Here is an 18442-nt window from a genome sequence, read left to right on the forward strand (position 1 = left end):
GAGAGAAAATAAGATGAAAAACTTATGGGCTGAGAAAAAGGCAGTTTGATAAAAAAAAAAAAACCCAAACCAAAGTTCATGCGTGGAAGCAAAGCAGAAAAAAAGATTTATTCTCTACTTCCCATCAGCAAGTGATGTCCAGACACTTCCTGGGAAGCAGGGCCTCGGTAGACAAATGCCTTAACAAATGCTCCCCCTCTGCTTTCTCTAAGCTTTTATTGCTGAGCGCAACATTATATGGTCTGGAATATCCCTTTGGTCAGTTTGGGTCACCTGCCCCAGCTGTGTCCTCTCCCCACCTCTTGCCAGCCCCCAGCCCACTGGCCTTTGGAGGGGCAGCTGGAGAGACAGACAGCCTTGCTGCTGTGCGAGCACGGCTCTGTAACACCCAAGCGCTGGTGTGTGAGCAGCGCTGTTCTAGCTACGAATGCAGTGCACAGCACTGAAAGGGCTGCGATGAGGAAAGTTACCTCCATCCAAGCAGACCCAGTATACCTTTCTCAACCCTGGTTTTGCACTCTCTAAATTAAAAAAGCAGTATCTTATTGTTTCAGAGAATAATAATTGCTATTTAACATATGGTGGAATTGCTAAACATGAAAACCTTTTTTAAAATGGATCACTATGATCAGGTTAGAACTAAACAGAGCTACTGCATTTGTTCATAAACTTTTCTGTGTACTAAGAACAGTGTGGAAACACTGGAGCTTCTCAAAGGAATTTTCATAAGAGTTGGGCAAATCATTGCATTAGTCTGAGGTGATTACCCCTTCCTTTTTTGGGGAATTTCTAAATAAAAATGTATAGGAGGGCATATGTTTGTTTTATAAAATATCAGATTAAATTAAATTTGGTAGGAGAATGATATTGATGTACTGAAGGAGGTGAGGACCAGCAAGATGATGAGAAGGTTGGAACACATGATGGATGGAAGGAGGCAGGTAGAACTGAGTTTGTTCAGTTAGAAGACTAAGGTGGTATTTTCTTAGCTATCTAATAGTGTACAAAAGATGGAGCCAGACTCCATGGAGGTGCACCGTGAAACGACGAGAGGTAATGGACACAAGCCGCTACACAGGAAATTGTTCTCAGATATTTGGAAAAAATCTTGACAAAGAGGTTACACACACACAGGAGCAGGGGCCTAGAGAGGCTGTGGAATCACTGTTCTTAGATACATCGGTAGAGTGGGGAGTGTTTTAAAAAAATGACATACTTTGCTTCTACTTAGAAACGTATTCTGATTGTTTCCTGTAAACATTTGTATAGATATTTAAGTACATGTAAATAAGTATTTTGTCTCAGTAGTAGGTTTTTCACAACTGATTTGGAGAAACAGAGGCTATTTGTTTCTATCTTTCTTTGAAGCATCTGGTATGACCACAGGGAGAGACGAGATCCTGAACTGGAAGGGTCACTAACCTGAGCCAACATTTTAAAGCATGCGCTTTGTTCATACAACTAACCAGCTGAACATAAAACTATTTTGTATTTAGTTTCAATGCTCTGTATTAGGCTTCCTATTTCTCATATGAGTTTCCAAATTTTATTTTCATCTTGAATAAGATTAGAAAGCATATCTTCTTTTTTTTTTCTGGATTCAGTATCTTATGCTATAAATGGTGCAATTAATATATAAAAGTGTGGGGGGAAAATCATCACCCTTTGAGAATTCGGTTTTGTGTGTCCTCTTACGTGACATTTAAAATTTATTTTAAATCCTAAAAACTGTAATATTCATCTCACACAGAGTTATGAGTTTTGAAATGCCTACTTATGCTGATATGCTTATAGGGGAAGAGAAGGAAGCAGCTGATTTTTATTTTTCTTTTTTTAAATTTCATCTATATTCATTGTTTTTTACTTTTTCCCTACCCCACTGTTTCCATCCTCTTCCATTTTCTAATAATGTTATGCAGATAAAGATTTATAACATGTAAGCTTAATAGCACTAAACACTTGTTGTTTAATTGGTAGAGATTTGGGAGAAAGCCCAGACTAATTAACACCAATTCCTACTCTATTGCCAGCTTTTAATGGATCTTAGGGCCAGATCCTTTTGGAACTAAAGTTATATTGAAGGCATGTTGAAAATAGAAAATAAAGTTGTATATGGCCACCTTGAGAAACCATCTGTTACCAGTATAATGCTTGCTTTTTGTAAGCAATGAGATATATACAATATAAACAGTCAGTTTCCCTTTTAAAGCATTATTCATAACTACATAAACTCTCCTGGAATTCTCTCCAATTATATCCATACACTTTTTATTTCTCAATTACCTTTCTCTTCCTTAAGAATGGAGTATTTAGTGAATAATGACTAATTTTACTATAGCAAGTCCCATGAGTGATATTTATTAAAGTTCATAACTAATTTGGTGTTTATAAAAATACAGAAACTAGAAAAATGAGATAGAACTCTGTACAAATACTTAATAAAATATTTAAAGGACACAAAAAAGGAAGGGATAATTACAGTACAGACAGGATGAGATTTAAGTTTGAGCATATTAAGCCTTTGGTCTTCACTAGCTACTCAAGCTCCTTTCTTCATGGTTATTGACAAAGAATATTTCTCAGTGGAGATCTGTCTCTGTTAACAATAGAAGATGACTAGCTTAGATGACATAGCTAACTTATAGGCAGTTAAAGACAGGTGAAATGAATCCAGCCTGTAAAAAAAAAAATGACTCAACATCATTTGGATAATTTTCTACAGAGGCCTTTGAAAGAACCAGAACATGAAAGAAGTTTAGTGTCATCAGAATTTTCTGACTTTTGAGCCTCTTAATTGTTTGGCTTCCATTTCACCGACTAAACTGATAGTGGAATTCTCACCTTCTTCAAAGTGTCTACTTGAATCTTTGTTGGTTTAGGAGCAGAATGCCCTGGATGTTAGAAGATTATGCCCTATGATTTAGTACCCTGTTTCTCTAAATTTCTCTCCCTTCTTCTTTACTCTCTAGCTCAGAGACTGTCTTAGCTAGCTATGATTTTGTATTACTTTTGTCACTGCAGCATATTGCTGGTCAGAAATCACAAGTTAAAGTTATCATTGTCTGCTTTTCAGTGTTAAAACAAGAAACCCTTATTAAAGCCCTCTATTTGCCCTTTGGAATACAGTGCCGTCAGAAGCGTCAGGGGAATGTAAGCTTAAGTGACCCATCATTGTACGCTAATGCAAATCCTTTGTTGTTAATCTTGGTATAAGGAAATATAAAATTGGAATGACTTGATATAATTCTACTAAAATACTTGACATTGCATATCTTGTAGCTCCCACTAGTGTTTGAAATTTTAGTTTACTGGCACTTACTAGACAATGTTTCCTTTCAAATACATTATCTAAAATGTGTCACGTATTTTTGGATAATTTCCTTATTTCTTAAATTAAAGCATCAAATACAGTTAAGTATTTGGACAGGGTACCTAGAGAGATGGTGAAGTTCCTGCCACTTCAGGTTTTCTTAAGAAAAAGATTCAATAAAAATCTTTCAAGATGGTTAATGTATGTTTGATTTTGCTTCAGAGATGTTGCATGGTCTAGAAGACTTCCAGGCAGAACTAGGAGTTGGTTATTTTGTATTCAAAATTAGTGCTTTATTCCTGTTTGCAGACATTTAAATTCTGGTTTCTTAGGGGAAAAACCATAATTTTTCAGCAGGAGGCTGCAAGGTATAAATGCATTTAGTACATCTTAATCATAAATTTTATAATGTGAAGTTGCATGGAAATGATTGGAGTAGAAATCATTTTGGTTGTTGGCCAGATTTTAATTTTTTACTGCCCAAGCATTTTTCACATGTTTATTTACCTGAAGATGAGAGAACACTAACCAATTAGCATATGGTTATATGAAACACAGCGGATATTCCAGTTGGTAAAAAAAAATAATTTAAAATGTGTTATTTGTCATCAAGGTGCATGATATGTGACGAGCCTTTTAATGGCTTTTAGAAATGTGCTTCACATAATTTGAAACAAGCTTTCTTATCGGTATGTCTTACAATTAATTTAATCTTGTTTCTGTTATTTCCACAGTATTTTTCAATTCAGTGAACCTCATTACATTTGCAAGTGCATTAAATTAGAGTCTGGATAGAAGAAGAGAGATGATTATCAGTTAATTTAATTATGTTTCTACATTTGCCCATTTAATGATATGTCTGCCATTGTTGTTGCATCCTTTACTGCAGTACCACTATGCAGAAATTAGTTCCGAGTCCACGTAAAGTTTGTGTTATCTGATAACTCCTGACAACTAGTGGAGGGACGTGTTCAGTAATTCATGAGTCTAATCAGAAATCATTTACTTTAAGTCAAAGGGCTACAGTATAGAATACCTTCACGATATTCACTACATCATTATTATATTTTTTGACTTTGCATATGTGGTAATGCTTTTACACAGCTTTACATCATTAATTTAGTTAAGAAACAAAACTTTACATTCTTATTGTAACTGAAGAAGCAAGTAAACATGCCACTGTACAATTCTTTTCTAGACAGTTAAACAGCGTACCTGAGGAACGTTCTTGTTTTTAAAGAGGAGGAAAAGAGCAAAGTAAGCAAACCGCAAACAAATTTCACCATTACGCAATCCTTCATATAAAATGGTCTTTACTTTTATTAATAAAATTATATGGTTGTTTAGGGAAATGCTAAAACCTGAGTTCTAGTACTCATCTTCTAATATGGTGCCTGTCAATGTTACTGCTTTTGGCAGTAGCCACTATTTTTGTAGTATTTTTAGTTTTTTCCTTCAGGTTTTTGCCATATGTTTGAAATTGCAAGATGTAACGCATTTGCCCTAGCATCTGGAAATCCTAAGGATATAGCTCCTGAGACTCTCCAAAGTGTTTCTACATTACATGTGCAGATATGTACTGAAGCATATAGATGAATTGTGTAGCTAATTAAAGGCAGATCGATTAAGGCAACACTTTTGATTTTTAAACATTTATAGATATCCAGTATTAAGGTGAGAGAAAAAGAGATTCAGCTATGAAGTGCAAAATATTTGAAATTTTAAGGTGCCTGTTTCCTGGATTTTTAGTGTTTTAAGATCTGGAAGTAAATGGGAAAAGTATTTAAAAAATGATAGCAGATATAGCCTGTAAATGAGAAAGCAAAATAAAAATGAAATCCAAATTTTACTGAACTCTGAGAACTATTTTTCTATTCCTATATTTTAGAAGTTAAAAAAATTAGATTTGCATTTACTATTTATAAGTGATGAATCATTCTGTGAACTTCACTGGTTGCAAGGTAAATAATGCACTTACTATTACTTAGCTTATTGTTGTAGAGCTTGTCATTTGTAGAGTATGAGTTTGAATATTATTCCAGTTAGCAAAAGATACATACTACTTCTGGGTTTTTTAAAATAACTATTTAATGGCCTCTAACTTGCATGAGGTTGATAAATCCCATATCCTGTGACACACACTTCTGTTTATACCCATTTTATGTTTTTTTCCATTTTGCTGTATTTTAATGTAAAGTTATTTTTGGCAAGGATGACTGATATGCAGGCACTGTTATTTATACAGCATAGTGCAGGGATATGCCAATATCAGTTGGATCCACTGGAGTTTGTGAAAATTAAAAATATTGTAATTTTCATAGGGTGGTTTTTGGTTTTTTTGTGAGGAGGGGTGAAATTCAGAAGACAAGCCACCTTCGCTGTTTATCTTACAGGTATCCATTTGGGGTTTGAGGACTAACAACGTGTTTGTTTTGAGTTGGAACATTTTGTAACATTTGACAATTTTAACCATTATTATTCTTCTAAATAAGTACAATCTTTACTGTTCAGCTCCACTGGAAATAAGTGGTTAGAATATCTGCCATTAGCCAGGGTCTCTGACAGAGTCCCTTGAGCAGGCTCCCTGGAAAAATTCGCATGGGTCAAAAATGTAATGTTATGCTCCTTTATATTGGCAAAATCTTCATTTAGGGACTGCAGGGCAGGGACAAATCAAGCTGTTTGTCCAAACACAGAAACAAAGGAAGGATTCATTAACTAGCTCTGACTCTAATAAAAAATGTCTGGTTACAAGAGTCCCCAACCGATGCTAAAGGCAGAGAAACAGAGATGCTGTGACTATGGACAGCAACCTGGGGAATTAAATAGATTCAGTTGATAGATCAGTGAAAACTTTGGTTAGCCATTTGGTATATTAGAGAATAAAATCTCTCCTTAAATGAGGATAAATCTACTTGGTTAATCATCATCCTGCATAACAGTAGTTTTGCATTCTCTACTTAACTTTTCTAGAAAGTGTTTTGTTTGGGTTTTGGGGGGTTTGCTTTGAACCAGTGGTAACTTGGTAGTTGGCGATGACTTATTTAATGATGCTTGCTGTACAGGGAAGGATTTCTACTCTCCTTGTTCTTCTTAGTACAGTTTTGCCGTTTCTCCCCCCAACTGATATTTTTGGAGGGACTGAAATGGAAAGATTAAATCCCTTAATGTTCTGTGTCTGAAAAATACTGTGTTTTCCTTTCTGTCAGGAAGAATGCTTTCAAATCCCTCCTTGGTCTAAGCTGCTGTGCTTGACATCTCATTATTTGACTCAGCTGTTTCAGTTTCACCTTCACCCAGCTAATTAAGTAACTCATTGAATGTATTATTCAGTATTTGATTCCCCTATCTGAGTCGGTGAGAGATGGAATTTAAAAAAAAAAAAAAATCCCCTTGATGGGATTAGTGAAAGGATTGTTGCTTTGACATGGTGGACTAAAATGAGAATGAGCTAATGAAGTTGGCGATATATGAATCACATTCTGTCACTTCAGCCAGTGTTTGGCCGCTGGTGAAAGCATGGGGATTGGGGTTACTTTAAAGGGATCATTCCTTAACTAACCAGATAGTGACCTGGTAATTGTTTCAGGACATCTGTAGTGTGAAAGAGGTTCTTTAGCTTTATTTACATTTTTGTTTCCCTCTTCAGCTGTTGTTCTGCAGGGTATTGTATCATCGTGTGTCTAGTCTAGATATGGGCTTTAGCTATTTGTGGAACTTGGCTTTGTTCATCATTTTGGCTCTGTTACCAACATGTATTACTTTCCGGTGCTTTTGGCAATTTTGGAGTAATTTATTTCTTTTTCTTGGATTATAAATGTAAACAGGAGTGCTCTGCAAATGAGCAAAATCCAGTGTTTAACTATAGGTTGTCCAATTGCATTCCTGTTCCTCTGACTTTGACTGCATTTGTGACTAGTCTTTTGTATTAAAAGGGAAGTGTTACTACAACTCCATTGGTTTCCTTTTTGCTTCAGAATAATTTTACTTAAATATTTACATTAGGCCTCCTGAATTAAATGTGACAATATTCTCATCCACTTATAACCTGTATATTTTTATCATATTGATTAAAGCAAACTTTTTAAAGTAATATTTTTCTAAATGCAAATTAACATGAAAATGTAGTGTCATCAGAGAAATCTAGCCTAAGAGTGTGATAGTGATTTTTGATACAGAAGACCGATGTGCTCCAGTGTGTGAATCAGGTATGGTAAGGATTTGAGTCTCTCTGTCTAGAATCCCAGAAAAGCTTTCTAGTCAATTTGCTGTTTATTGTTCTGATGTGAGTGTCTCCTCCTCTTCCTCCCAGGGTTGGGTTGTCCTTTCAGCTTTATCAGAAGTACCTTCCTGGCTCTGAGTAGGCAATCTTGGCAGTAAAAACCAGTGAAAACTGATAACCTCCAGTGGGGTGTTTTGGGAGTGAAACTGGTGTCTTCCACCAAAAAGCCATTGGAAAAGGCCTAATCAAGTCTTACCCAGAACATCTGATACTTTGTCACTAGAATAGTTCTTACAATATATGTATTCAAATGAAACAGTTTGGGTAAATCACAGTGCAAAAACAATCACTAGAAAATTCTTCTCTCCAATTTTAAATTATCAGTATTTTTTCTACAGAAAAATAAAGCTGATACCATTTTGTAATGATTAAGAAATGTGAACTACATTCTGAACAGTTTCATAGCAAACCAGAAAGCAAACCATAGCAGCTTCTCTTTTTGTCTGATGAATGCTGCTTGTGCATTTGATTTTAACAAACGGGATAGTTCCTAAAGCAAGATTCTAGAGCTTTTAGAATATACATACACTTTAAATTTAGGCTTAAAAAAAGTGAAGCCCAATCACTTTTCTTAGCTAAGTATATATTTGAATTTTTATTCTGGAATAAGAGTATCTTTTGTCTGTTTACCTTAATCTGTTTTTGCTCTGAGCAGATACCCTCTTTTGGATCTTGGTATGCTGAGGAGAAGGCTAACTTTTGGTTGGAAGTGGTAGCTTTGGAATTGAATTTGACCTCTTTGCCTTGCTTTTGCAGATAGAGTTTTGTTTGTCCAGAACGTTATAGTTGTCTGCAAGGAAAAAATAAGTAATTGGAATGGGATATCTTTAGATTAGTATTTGGACAGGTACCTTCTTACACTCTCTTTATATCCAAGTATCTTTCAAGACAGTTTTTTTTCCACACAAATGTCTCTATAGCTAGAAAATATGTCTGAGATAAATCTACTAAACTAAATCTTCAAGTCTTTGTCCTTTTCTTCAGTCTACAAGTAGCAAGATGCACTCGTGCCAGTATCACATTACATCATTTATGGCTATACAGAGGAAAAGATCAATGAGATAAAATGAACACAATTTTTTACTGCATGTTTGGGGGCGTGATGATTCACAGTAATTATGAATAGAAGAGTAGGTAAATATCCAGTTTTTGCTAGTGCTTCCTCTGTATTTTCATTGCTCTTACGAATCTAATGTTATTAATATTGTTTTTAAGTTCGCGACGCTTCAATTTTTAGTTCAATTTTATGTTCTTATCCTGGAATTCTGTGCTCACACTTTAAATATTAATGACTTCAAGCACAAGTTATGTTAATGAAGCAGTTATGTCTTTTGAGTTTAAGTATCATTAATTTTAGGAAACTACTTCTCATGTGAGTAATCAGGAGCAGCTGTTGGTTTGCTGCAAAAATGCATAAATGAAAAGAAATAATGAATATTTGCATCAGTAACTTCAAAAAAAACAGAGACAGTTTGCTGTAAGCATACCTGTGCTATGTGTTGCTGTGGTCATATATTCCCAAATTCAAAGGCTGTGTCGTTCTGAATGTACTGAATTTTTAGCTTTCACTGTGTCTTTTTAATACACCATATTGAGGGTTGTTGAAACTGTGCATACTAAAGTTTTCTTCTTGAAATAAAAGATATTAAAGGTATTATTCTAATAATATTTCAAATTACAACTAATTTAATGTTCTACTGTTCAGCTGTTTTCAATATGTAAAGGGTAATTTTAGTGACAAAGCTGCTGTAAGTTATTTTCTCACTGACTTGTTTGTCCTCTAGAAGATTTACAATGTATGTCTCTGGCTTAAGTAATCCCAATTGCAGCAAGGCACCATATGCTGAATTGTATTAGATACTAGATTATATACAGCTTTTACCGACTGGGGAGAGTTTCTTGCCTGGGCAATGTATTTTAGCAAATGAGGAAATGAATGCCTTCAGTTCCGATGAACAGCCCACAAAGAAGCTGGTTAAGGGAGAACGTTGTCCCTTCCAGGCAGAACAGACCAGCCAATCACGCTGAGACCAATGGAGATAAGGTTTTACTGATGTGCTTACCTAAGCGTTCAGAAGCAACCCTGTATTTCTCGGAGATCTCAGAAATAGCTGGGGTGTTTCCAGTTGGACTAAGTTATACTGCACGAGTTCTATAGTACTAGAAAGGTGATCTTTTTGGTCCTATGGTGTGGTAGAGCTGTAGTGCGTATCACTGCTGTAGTATGCTGTAGTGCATAAAGTTACATTAACAGCTCCTTGAATGTGTTTGTCACCTTTTTTTAGCTTCTTTGAACCAGAGCCTGTCTCATTGTAAGTTTTCCTTCACAGCCGTTGTGCTGAAATATCTGCAATAGAAAGAGGTTCTCTAGAATTTCAGAAGAGGGTTGTTCAAATCTGTTTACTTGCTCTACTATCAATTGACTACAGTAGCAGCCTGCAAGTATTATCTAACAAATAGACTTCTGGCACGTACTTCACTTATCTGAGGGATTTCTAGAATCGATGATGCCACATCAACAGAATTGATGATGCCACATGAGTTCAGATATTTAAGCATCTGAGATTTTTTGATTGCAGGTTCTCCACATGCTTTCTGAATGTTTGGGATATGCCGTACTGTGTGTAATTGAAAGGATTCTGTCTGGCTCGCGTTTGCATAAAGATAGCTGCCGCCTTGATCCAACTCAGAGTTGCGCAGCTGGGAGTGCGTGCTGCAGAAGTGTGAGCTAATTTTATTCTCAACCAGAAAATGCCTGTCTTTTTTGTCTCCCCTATTGTAAGCTTTTCCCCTCGCTATGTTAGCAGGGAGGGTTAAATGAGAACTCACAGGGTAAGCCGAGGACTGTGGAGAAGCTGCACCTACCCCAAGAAAGGGAACTTTTTTTTTCATGATGATAAATTTGGTGAGTTCATTTACTTTCTTTTTGTTGATCTCTTTAGTTGTTCAGGGGCAGTATTTGAAATGTAAGCCTTTGGTGAATGGACTTGGATGACTCTTATTTTATGTTCATGATGGTTAGTGCAACCATGACAGCAGGTAAAGCTGAAAGTAATAGCATTACTGCAATTTCTTTCTTATTAACAGATGTGTCATAGTACTTTTTTTGAAGAATATGGAAACATCTCATGTATATTTTTAGTTTATTGTAGTCTAGATTGCTCTTGAGCCAGAAGGCCTGTTCTCCCATCTCTGCTATCCTATCTTCAGCATTTAGGGATTGGGTTCCTGGTTTATACAATTTTCTACAGGTCGTTTTATCATCTCCTTTTCTTACTGACAATTTTCCTATCTGAATATAAACCAAACCATATCTTGCTTTTCCCTCCTTTTACTCCATTGCATTAAAACGTAGCTTTGAAACTCCACTGTTACTACTATAGTGTTCACTGCATATGCATTTGTTTACCTACATCATGTCCAGACCAAGGTATATCTGCATGCGTGTAGAACTCTTCTCGTTGACGAACATGCCCCATTCTTCTGCATCTCAACTCATGACATTGGTGGTGGTGTTACCAATAGCTTGTAAGGTCCTTAATTACCAGGTACTGATTTTATCAATCAGCTAAAATACCATTTTTTTAATAACTTCCATTCAAGTCTACTTGATCTCTCCGGGCTTGAACCTATCTGGTATTGCTGGATACGGAGTTGGAAATATTCCTAGTTTCAAATAAACAAATAATTTCTCTTTCCAAGTGTGTAGTTGTAGAAATATAACAGCAGTTAACTAAGGCATCATCACAGTCTCATGATTGCTAACGTTTCAGTGGAGGATGTAAACATATGGCATATTCTAAAGTAGATACAAAAAATACTCATTTTGACTGTTGTATACTGTCATTTTCCCAATTTTGTTTTTGTTGAAACATTTATATTTAAGTCTTATTCACAGCTGCTTATTCAGTACATTTTCTGTGGTCATTAATAAGCCTAAAACTGACTTGTGAGTCAAATAAAACAACCTACTTAGTACCAAAATTGAACTCAGTGTTATGAATATACAACATAAATCATTGTTCGTCATTGTAACGTGCAATGTCTACAAACAGGGATTGCAAACTCTTTTCAGGTATCCAAATAGAAATGAGAATAAAGGAAAGATAGAGATACTTAAGCTTCTTTTCTTTGATAAAGGCTTTAAACATCCATAGTGAGATAGCATTAGCAAAGATATTGTATGAATGCTTTTGTAAAGAAAGATGATTTAAGGCTTGTAGTCATTGTGATTTTTATTTCTGGATGAAGAGTGTTACTTCATCTTGTGGAAGAGATCTAATAGCCATTTTTTTTTGTTATAAAGTGAAAAAACAAGGTTGTTAGAACAAGAAATACTGCTTTGTAGAGAACAGCATTGCTGAGAGCATGGATAACATGGTGGTGGATAGCTGGAATATCTGCTGGGACGTATGCGTGGAAACCCACAACCAAAAAGTCTGCAATAGCTTCAGAAATTAGCAAGATTGCATAGTGTCTCTCTGAGCTTTTACAGTGGTATTTTTTAAAATTTATTTATTTGTGTGTATCAAAAGCGCAAATGCAGTTTTGGGGGCTTTTTCTCAGCTGTCAGAAATCCTGTGAATGACTCAAATTTTGAGGGTCTCCTCTACAAATTCACTTGTATGGAAGGTACTTTATGAACTTGGAGCAATGAGAAGTTAGACTGGGAAAGGTGTTTCTAGATGCTGGGCTACAGAAACCTCAGCTTTCTATCCTCCTCGTTCTGTTCTGGTGGCATTCTCCGTCTGTGCTTTTGGCTCACAGTCATATATCCTGTGTGCTCCATATGCAGCATAGTAGAGTTTCTGCATCTGTCGAAATACAGGTAGCTGTTATCACTCTTACTGTCATTACTGCCGCCTCCTACCCTGTGCTGTGATTTAAATATTGCTTTTAGATATTACATGTATTAGAATAAGTTTTTCTGTAGTTACAGAATTATACACGAATTATCCATGATAATTTTCTCATCAAATTTAGACTCTGAAAAAATGTTTCATGATCTTTAGTAGCTTCACATATGAAGAAATCAACTTGCTGATCAAAAGCTCCCTCTGTACTTTTCTTTTTCTGTGGAGTTCCCTTTGCGCTTTGAAATTCTTTAAAAGTAGCAGACAGTTGCTGATAAAGTAGTTGCCGTGAGTGACAACTGAGAATACTGTTATTTTTGCTTTTGAGGATACCAGATGGGAATTATGTAAAGTGTAGTTAACTGAAGCCTTCAAAAGACATGCACATTTGGGTAGCTAATTTTGCAAGTGCTTTTTTGTTGTTGTTTCGTTTTTTTCAGCATTGCAGGAGGTCTGAGGACAAAAGGAGGAGATCACGTATGCTTCGTCTGTTGTTTGATTATAGTCCTTTAGAGTCTTTGATAATTTTGATATGGGCTGACTTGATCTTTTGAACCTTTATTCATTCATTAAATTTTAAAAGTTAGCATTCTGAATTCGACAGTACAGACAATATTTTGTGGAGTAGCTCCTCTGATATGGAATCTCAGCGTTCATCTGGTATTCAGTAGAAAACCTTGTACTGGATCTGCTTTTCAGAATCTTATTTCCATCTCTTGAACATCAACTTACTGTTGGCTTTTGCTGTACCATGTTAAGAAATGGATTTTTCCAGCCTGATGTAGTGAAAAAACTGTTAGTACTTGGAAAATATCTGGTATAATTTACTGAATATTATCATTTGATTATCATCACATAATTTTATAGAATGTATTTCTCTGGCTGCATCATTAATAATCTTTAGGCTCAGTAAAAGCATTTACAGTGTAAATGATGATGATTTTCAGTATTTGTATTATAAAAATAGCCACAGTTTTAGATGTTATTTTGAATATATTAAAAACAATGATGAAATTGCATATTTAATCAGTTTAAGCAGTCGAAAATACAGAAGCAGCAAAAAGAAATACTTTATAGTTGATGGGCATTTAAACTACAGAAACAAGGAAACAAACTGGTTGCAGATCTTAGATTATTTTCCTTGAAAATTCTTCATTGTCGATCGGTTTTACTAAGTATCTTTTAAAACATATACCAGTTATGACTGCAATTCTGTGACATTCTGGGAATTCCAAAGGGAAATAACTGTCTTTATCAGGATTCCTTTAGTTAACATTGGTCATCCTAACAACTTTCTGCTTTGCTTTAATAATTACATTATTTTTACTTTAGGATTTATAACACTTCTTTCATGAGACAATAGATCATGCAGGAGAGAGTTTGTGTGACTCAAATGTTTTTAAGGACAACCTTTATATACAAAACTGTCATATGTTTAAACAAAAAACTGAAAGTAAGACTATATAAAAGCAGTGACCAAAAAAAAGGTGTGTCTTCCTAATTTTATACTAATTCTTCTAAAAATCAGAATTTCTAACAAATTATCTTATAAATGCATTTAATATTCTCTATTTTGATAAAAAAATATTTTGTTCTAACCACTTAACGCCAATTTAGGATCCTTTCAGTCTTTAGCGAGTGTTAGAAAGCAGTTAATTATGTTTGTGTTTAAGCATGCATTTTTTAAAGAACATCAGCTCTATTTTTGTGGAAGATATTACTATAATTCTTTTGTTTGTGTTCAACTATGACAAGACATAATAATATTTTTCTTTCTGTTTTAGAAAAATATAGATAATAATTTTCTTCCAGAGGATATATTGGTATTCTTCTAGTCCTGTTTTTACTTGGTAAAAGCATAGCTATAGCAAATGAGACCTAGGGGGCTTAGTGCTGATGTTACTGAATTTGTTGTTGAAATATCACTCTCTGTTTTATAATACTGGGTTAAAATATATTTTAAAAATACTGTTCTTTACATTTGATGAGAGAATTTAAGCATTTGGTCTTATTCCAACAAAGAATCTAGTCCTTAATCTCCTAAGTGTATGAAATGCATTCACGTTAATACCTTGTGGTTTGGGTCAGCCCATTAAAGTACATCAGTCCATTACAGCGATCAGTTTGATAAAGTTAAAACAACTCAGCAGTACTGTGGTGGTCTGGTTTCGGCAGGGACAGAGTTGATTTTCTTTCTGACAGCTGGTGTAGTGCTGTGTTTTGGATTTAGGATGAGAACACTGTTGATAACACATTGATGTTTTCAGTTGTTGCCAAGCAGTCAAGGACTTCTCAGCTTCTCATACTGCCCTGCTAAGGAGAAGGCGGGAGGCACCCAAGGAGCTGGGAGGGGACGCAGCCAGGACAGCTGACCCCAACTGGCCAAAGAGATGTTCCATACCGTATGACGTCATGTCCCGTTTTCTAACTGGTCAGCTGGGGGCCTGGCACAGCAGCATTCAGAGTGATGGCGTTTGTCTTCCCAAGTAACTGTTCCATGTGATGGAGCCCTGTTTTCCTGGAGATGGCTGAACACCTGCCTGCCGGTGGGAAGTGGGGAATGGATTCCTTGTCTTGTTTTGCTTGTGCATGTGGGCTGGCAGGCTGGGCAGCTGGGGCTCTTGTGTAGCGTCGACTTCAGGTGATAAAAAATTATGCTGTTCATCATTTGGCTTGTATTTTTGTTATTATTATTATCATCATCATCCTTTTTGTGTTTGTCCTATTAAACTGTTTTTATCTCAACCCAAGAGTTCTCTCACTTTCACTCTTTCAATTCTCTCCCCCATCCCGTTGGGGGAGTGGGAGTGAGCGAGCGGCTGCGTGGTGCTTAGTTGCCAGCCAGGGCTAAACCACGGCATATGGGATCTCTCTTGTTTGAATATATTGATGATACAATTTGATTTGGAACTTTGATTATCATTTAAGTTACAGTTAAGATTTCAGCCCTGAAATTTGCCTTATAAGCAAAGAGAAATGCTTTATGAGTGTGCAGCTGTTATGAGAGTTTGTTGGTAACTGGATAGCCTTGTATAAATAAAATCAGAAGCTGGTTAATAGGCAGGAAACCAATGAAAGGAACACTTTCTCTGATTCAGGTTGTAAATATTGTTTTCCATTTATTTACAGAGCACTATTTATTAGATAGAAAAGTTTCAGCCTATTTAGATTAAAACTGATTCTTTACCCTCATTTTAATAAATAATTACAGTTAGAGCTAGCCCTTGTAAGATGCTTGCACTGATAAAGAAGAAAGAAACACCTTATGGGCACATTGTTTTCCAAGTTGACATACTATATATGGTACTATTAGTTGAGGCACAAATTTTTTAATAGATTCCCCCACCCCTCACTCCCCCTTGACTTGATAAAGAGTATTGGATTTTACAGTTCAATGAGTATCTGGTCCTTATCATTCATGTGCTGTATTGTAGTTATTGTTAATGGTTATATGAACAGCAAAATAGGAAGCATATATCACCTGTCAGCCTATGTTCTGTATACCCATCTTGGGTTAAATTATAGTAGGATTGATTAGCAGAAGCCACTAAAATGAAAGTACCCTAGAGAAGTTGTGGATGTTTTTGTCTAAGGTGCAGAATTTGTGTTCAAAGTTTCAGTTTATTAGGATCATAAATTTTAAATTGATCTTGCCAAAAAGCAATTTAAAAAATTTACCAGATCAAATAAAAGTGTATTAACCTGGTTTATACAAAAAGAGGGAGAAATATATTTTTCTGCTAGAATGTAATTCTAACAACTTTTTAGTTTATGGGAAATATGTGCAGTTATACTTACCATGGGTTGAAAGTAATTGTTCAAGGAAATGTTCTGAGTTCAGGAGCAGTGCTGTTTGTGCTCCATCAAAAATTGATTTTGATGGAATCAGTTTTTTAGCTCTTGAAACTGATCTACTGTCTCTGTTTTACTTTTAAGCACTGATGTAATTATTCAGTTTTTCACTGGTGAAAAGAACCGTTGACATCCAACCAAAATTTGATTAGCCAATTAAAACCAAACAAAAGGGTGGGTATTTCTGTATAATATGTAATTAAACTGTGGAATTGCAATGGGATATTTCAGAGGCCAAAAGTATGAGGCGTTTCGAAAACAGAATGGATGAGTGTATAAGATAAAAATCTCATGGTTATTAAATGGCCTGAAAACAGCTTCTCGGTCAGAGTGTATGTCAGCGGCTGGTTTTTAGAACCTAGTTACCGTACTTCAGGCCTCATACACAGAGTTCTGAGGTGGAACAGTACTGATGTATATACATGTGTCATGTATACAAAGCATAGTTTACACACAAGATACTATACACCTTCCCTAAGTTATTGCCACAGACTACTTTCTGACTGCCTCACTTCTTTATTACTCCATTCCGAGGGCTCTGATTCAGTTCAGTCAAAGCACGGTGCCAGCCATCCGTGCCCTAGAGACAGTAGAGGCGCTCCTATGCGAGACCAGGTTTTAACATAGCTGAACTTCTTATCCACCATGGTAGAGAGCCTGCAGGCTCAAACTGAAGGCTCAGCTCATGGTTAGTGTATTTAAGTAGAAAAGCTTTGTGTTTAGATGTGAGAGAAAAGGAGAGCTATCGATATTCATTTGAGGTTTAATTCCTGTACAGCTCCTAAAATTCATAGTATGGTGCTTGATGCTTCGTTCCTACTGGATTTTCTCTGTTGAATAGATGACTTAACCTGTCTAGTGAGTGAGAAATTGCAGATTATGAGACTAATAAAGATAATAACCTTAGAAAAATTGCATTTAGATGGCTAGGTTGTTCCTTTCATTTCTCTACTAGTTTAAGAAAAGGAGGAAGAAACTGATTTTCTTAAATTTGATGGATCCAAATCCATTTATAAATTAACTTGTCACACTGACCTCTTGCCTTGAGATTATTTTGGCACCTCTCTTTTCCGAATGCCCTAGCTCATTTTATGCATTCATCTTTCATGTGCATCTCGGGGGAGAATTGCCAGTCTGTATGTACAGTGAAATCAGTTTTGAAACAAATACAGTAGCTATTGTGTTTCAGTTGTATACTGTATATCTTCGCATACTATACAGTATTACACAGAGAGATTATCTGCACTCCAATTAAAAAAACCCAAACAAACATTGAATTATTAGACATCAAGAAGTATTTATTACAACCAAGTAATCAATACTTCTTGTTTACAAAGAAGGTTAGTTCCTCAGTGCACATTAATCCATACACAAAACCACAAAATCTGTGGTGACAATTGAAGAGAGGGCTTTTGGGGGGTGAAGGGGCCGTGCGGGTTTTTCGGTTGGTTGGTTGGTTTTCGTTTCTTTTGCTACTGTGTGGTGTGTCTCTTGAGCAGTACTGAAACAGCGTCATCCTTCAGCAAAAAAGATGCCAGGGACATTTGTTCTCAGTGAACCTGTTCTTGGCACTTTAGTGCTGATATAGGCCGAAGCATCTGTTTGGGAGAAAAATAGCCAAGAAAAAGTAGGAGGGACAATACATCGTCTGTATACTTACTCAAAAAGTACATGTATGTTAGTACTGAGACACTTACATGAAAAGTAAACATTCTAAATTCCTGCACACTCATTCAGGAGGAGAGCATGAACTGGGGATATTGGGTGCTGATCACTTCTGAGCAGTAACACATCCGTGCCGCTGACATTTCTCTCTGCTTGTTTTCCTTTGCAGGCTTCACTTACAGGCTGTTTTGGCTTCTTTGTACATGCAATGTGAATGGCTGTTATTGAGAGCTCTTATTTGACCAGTATCTTTTAAACTATGAGATTCCTAAAAAGATTTGTAAAAGAAATGGGTTCTGATGTCTTCATTACAGTATAGCTTGGCAGATATTTCAGAGGAAACTGGTCTTGTATACCCTACACTGGGAATAGGAGGAGGAAAATAGATCACATCTCAGTTACTTTCTCCTTGCCAACAATAACAGAAAAGTCTGACTATTGGTTGATAAGAAAGAAGCTTCTTTTTAATTTGCTCATGAT

General features: G+C 35.9%; 1 protein-coding gene across 31 annotated transcripts in view; it reads left to right on the forward strand.

The window, feature by feature from the left end:
- RBFOX1 (RNA binding fox-1 homolog 1) overlaps positions 1-18442 on the forward strand; it is a 906682-nt gene that overhangs the window by 279837 nt on the left and 608403 nt on the right. Inside the window, exon 1 of one of the 31 annotated variants that reach the window (XM_075767585.1) lies at positions 10471-10497. The exons of the other annotated variants lie outside the window; for them this stretch is intronic. Within the exon in view, the coding sequence (XP_075623700.1) occupies positions 10483-10497 (15 nt within the window). The 5' untranslated portion in view covers positions 10471-10482. Of the gene's footprint in view, positions 1-10470; positions 10498-18442 lie in introns of those variants that run through there. 31 annotated transcript variants of the gene reach the window in all.

This window comes from Balearica regulorum, chromosome 15, assembly GCF_011004875.1.
Source record: "Balearica regulorum gibbericeps isolate bBalReg1 chromosome 15, bBalReg1.pri, whole genome shotgun sequence".
Taxonomy (NCBI): domain Eukaryota; kingdom Metazoa; phylum Chordata; class Aves; order Gruiformes; family Gruidae; genus Balearica; species Balearica regulorum.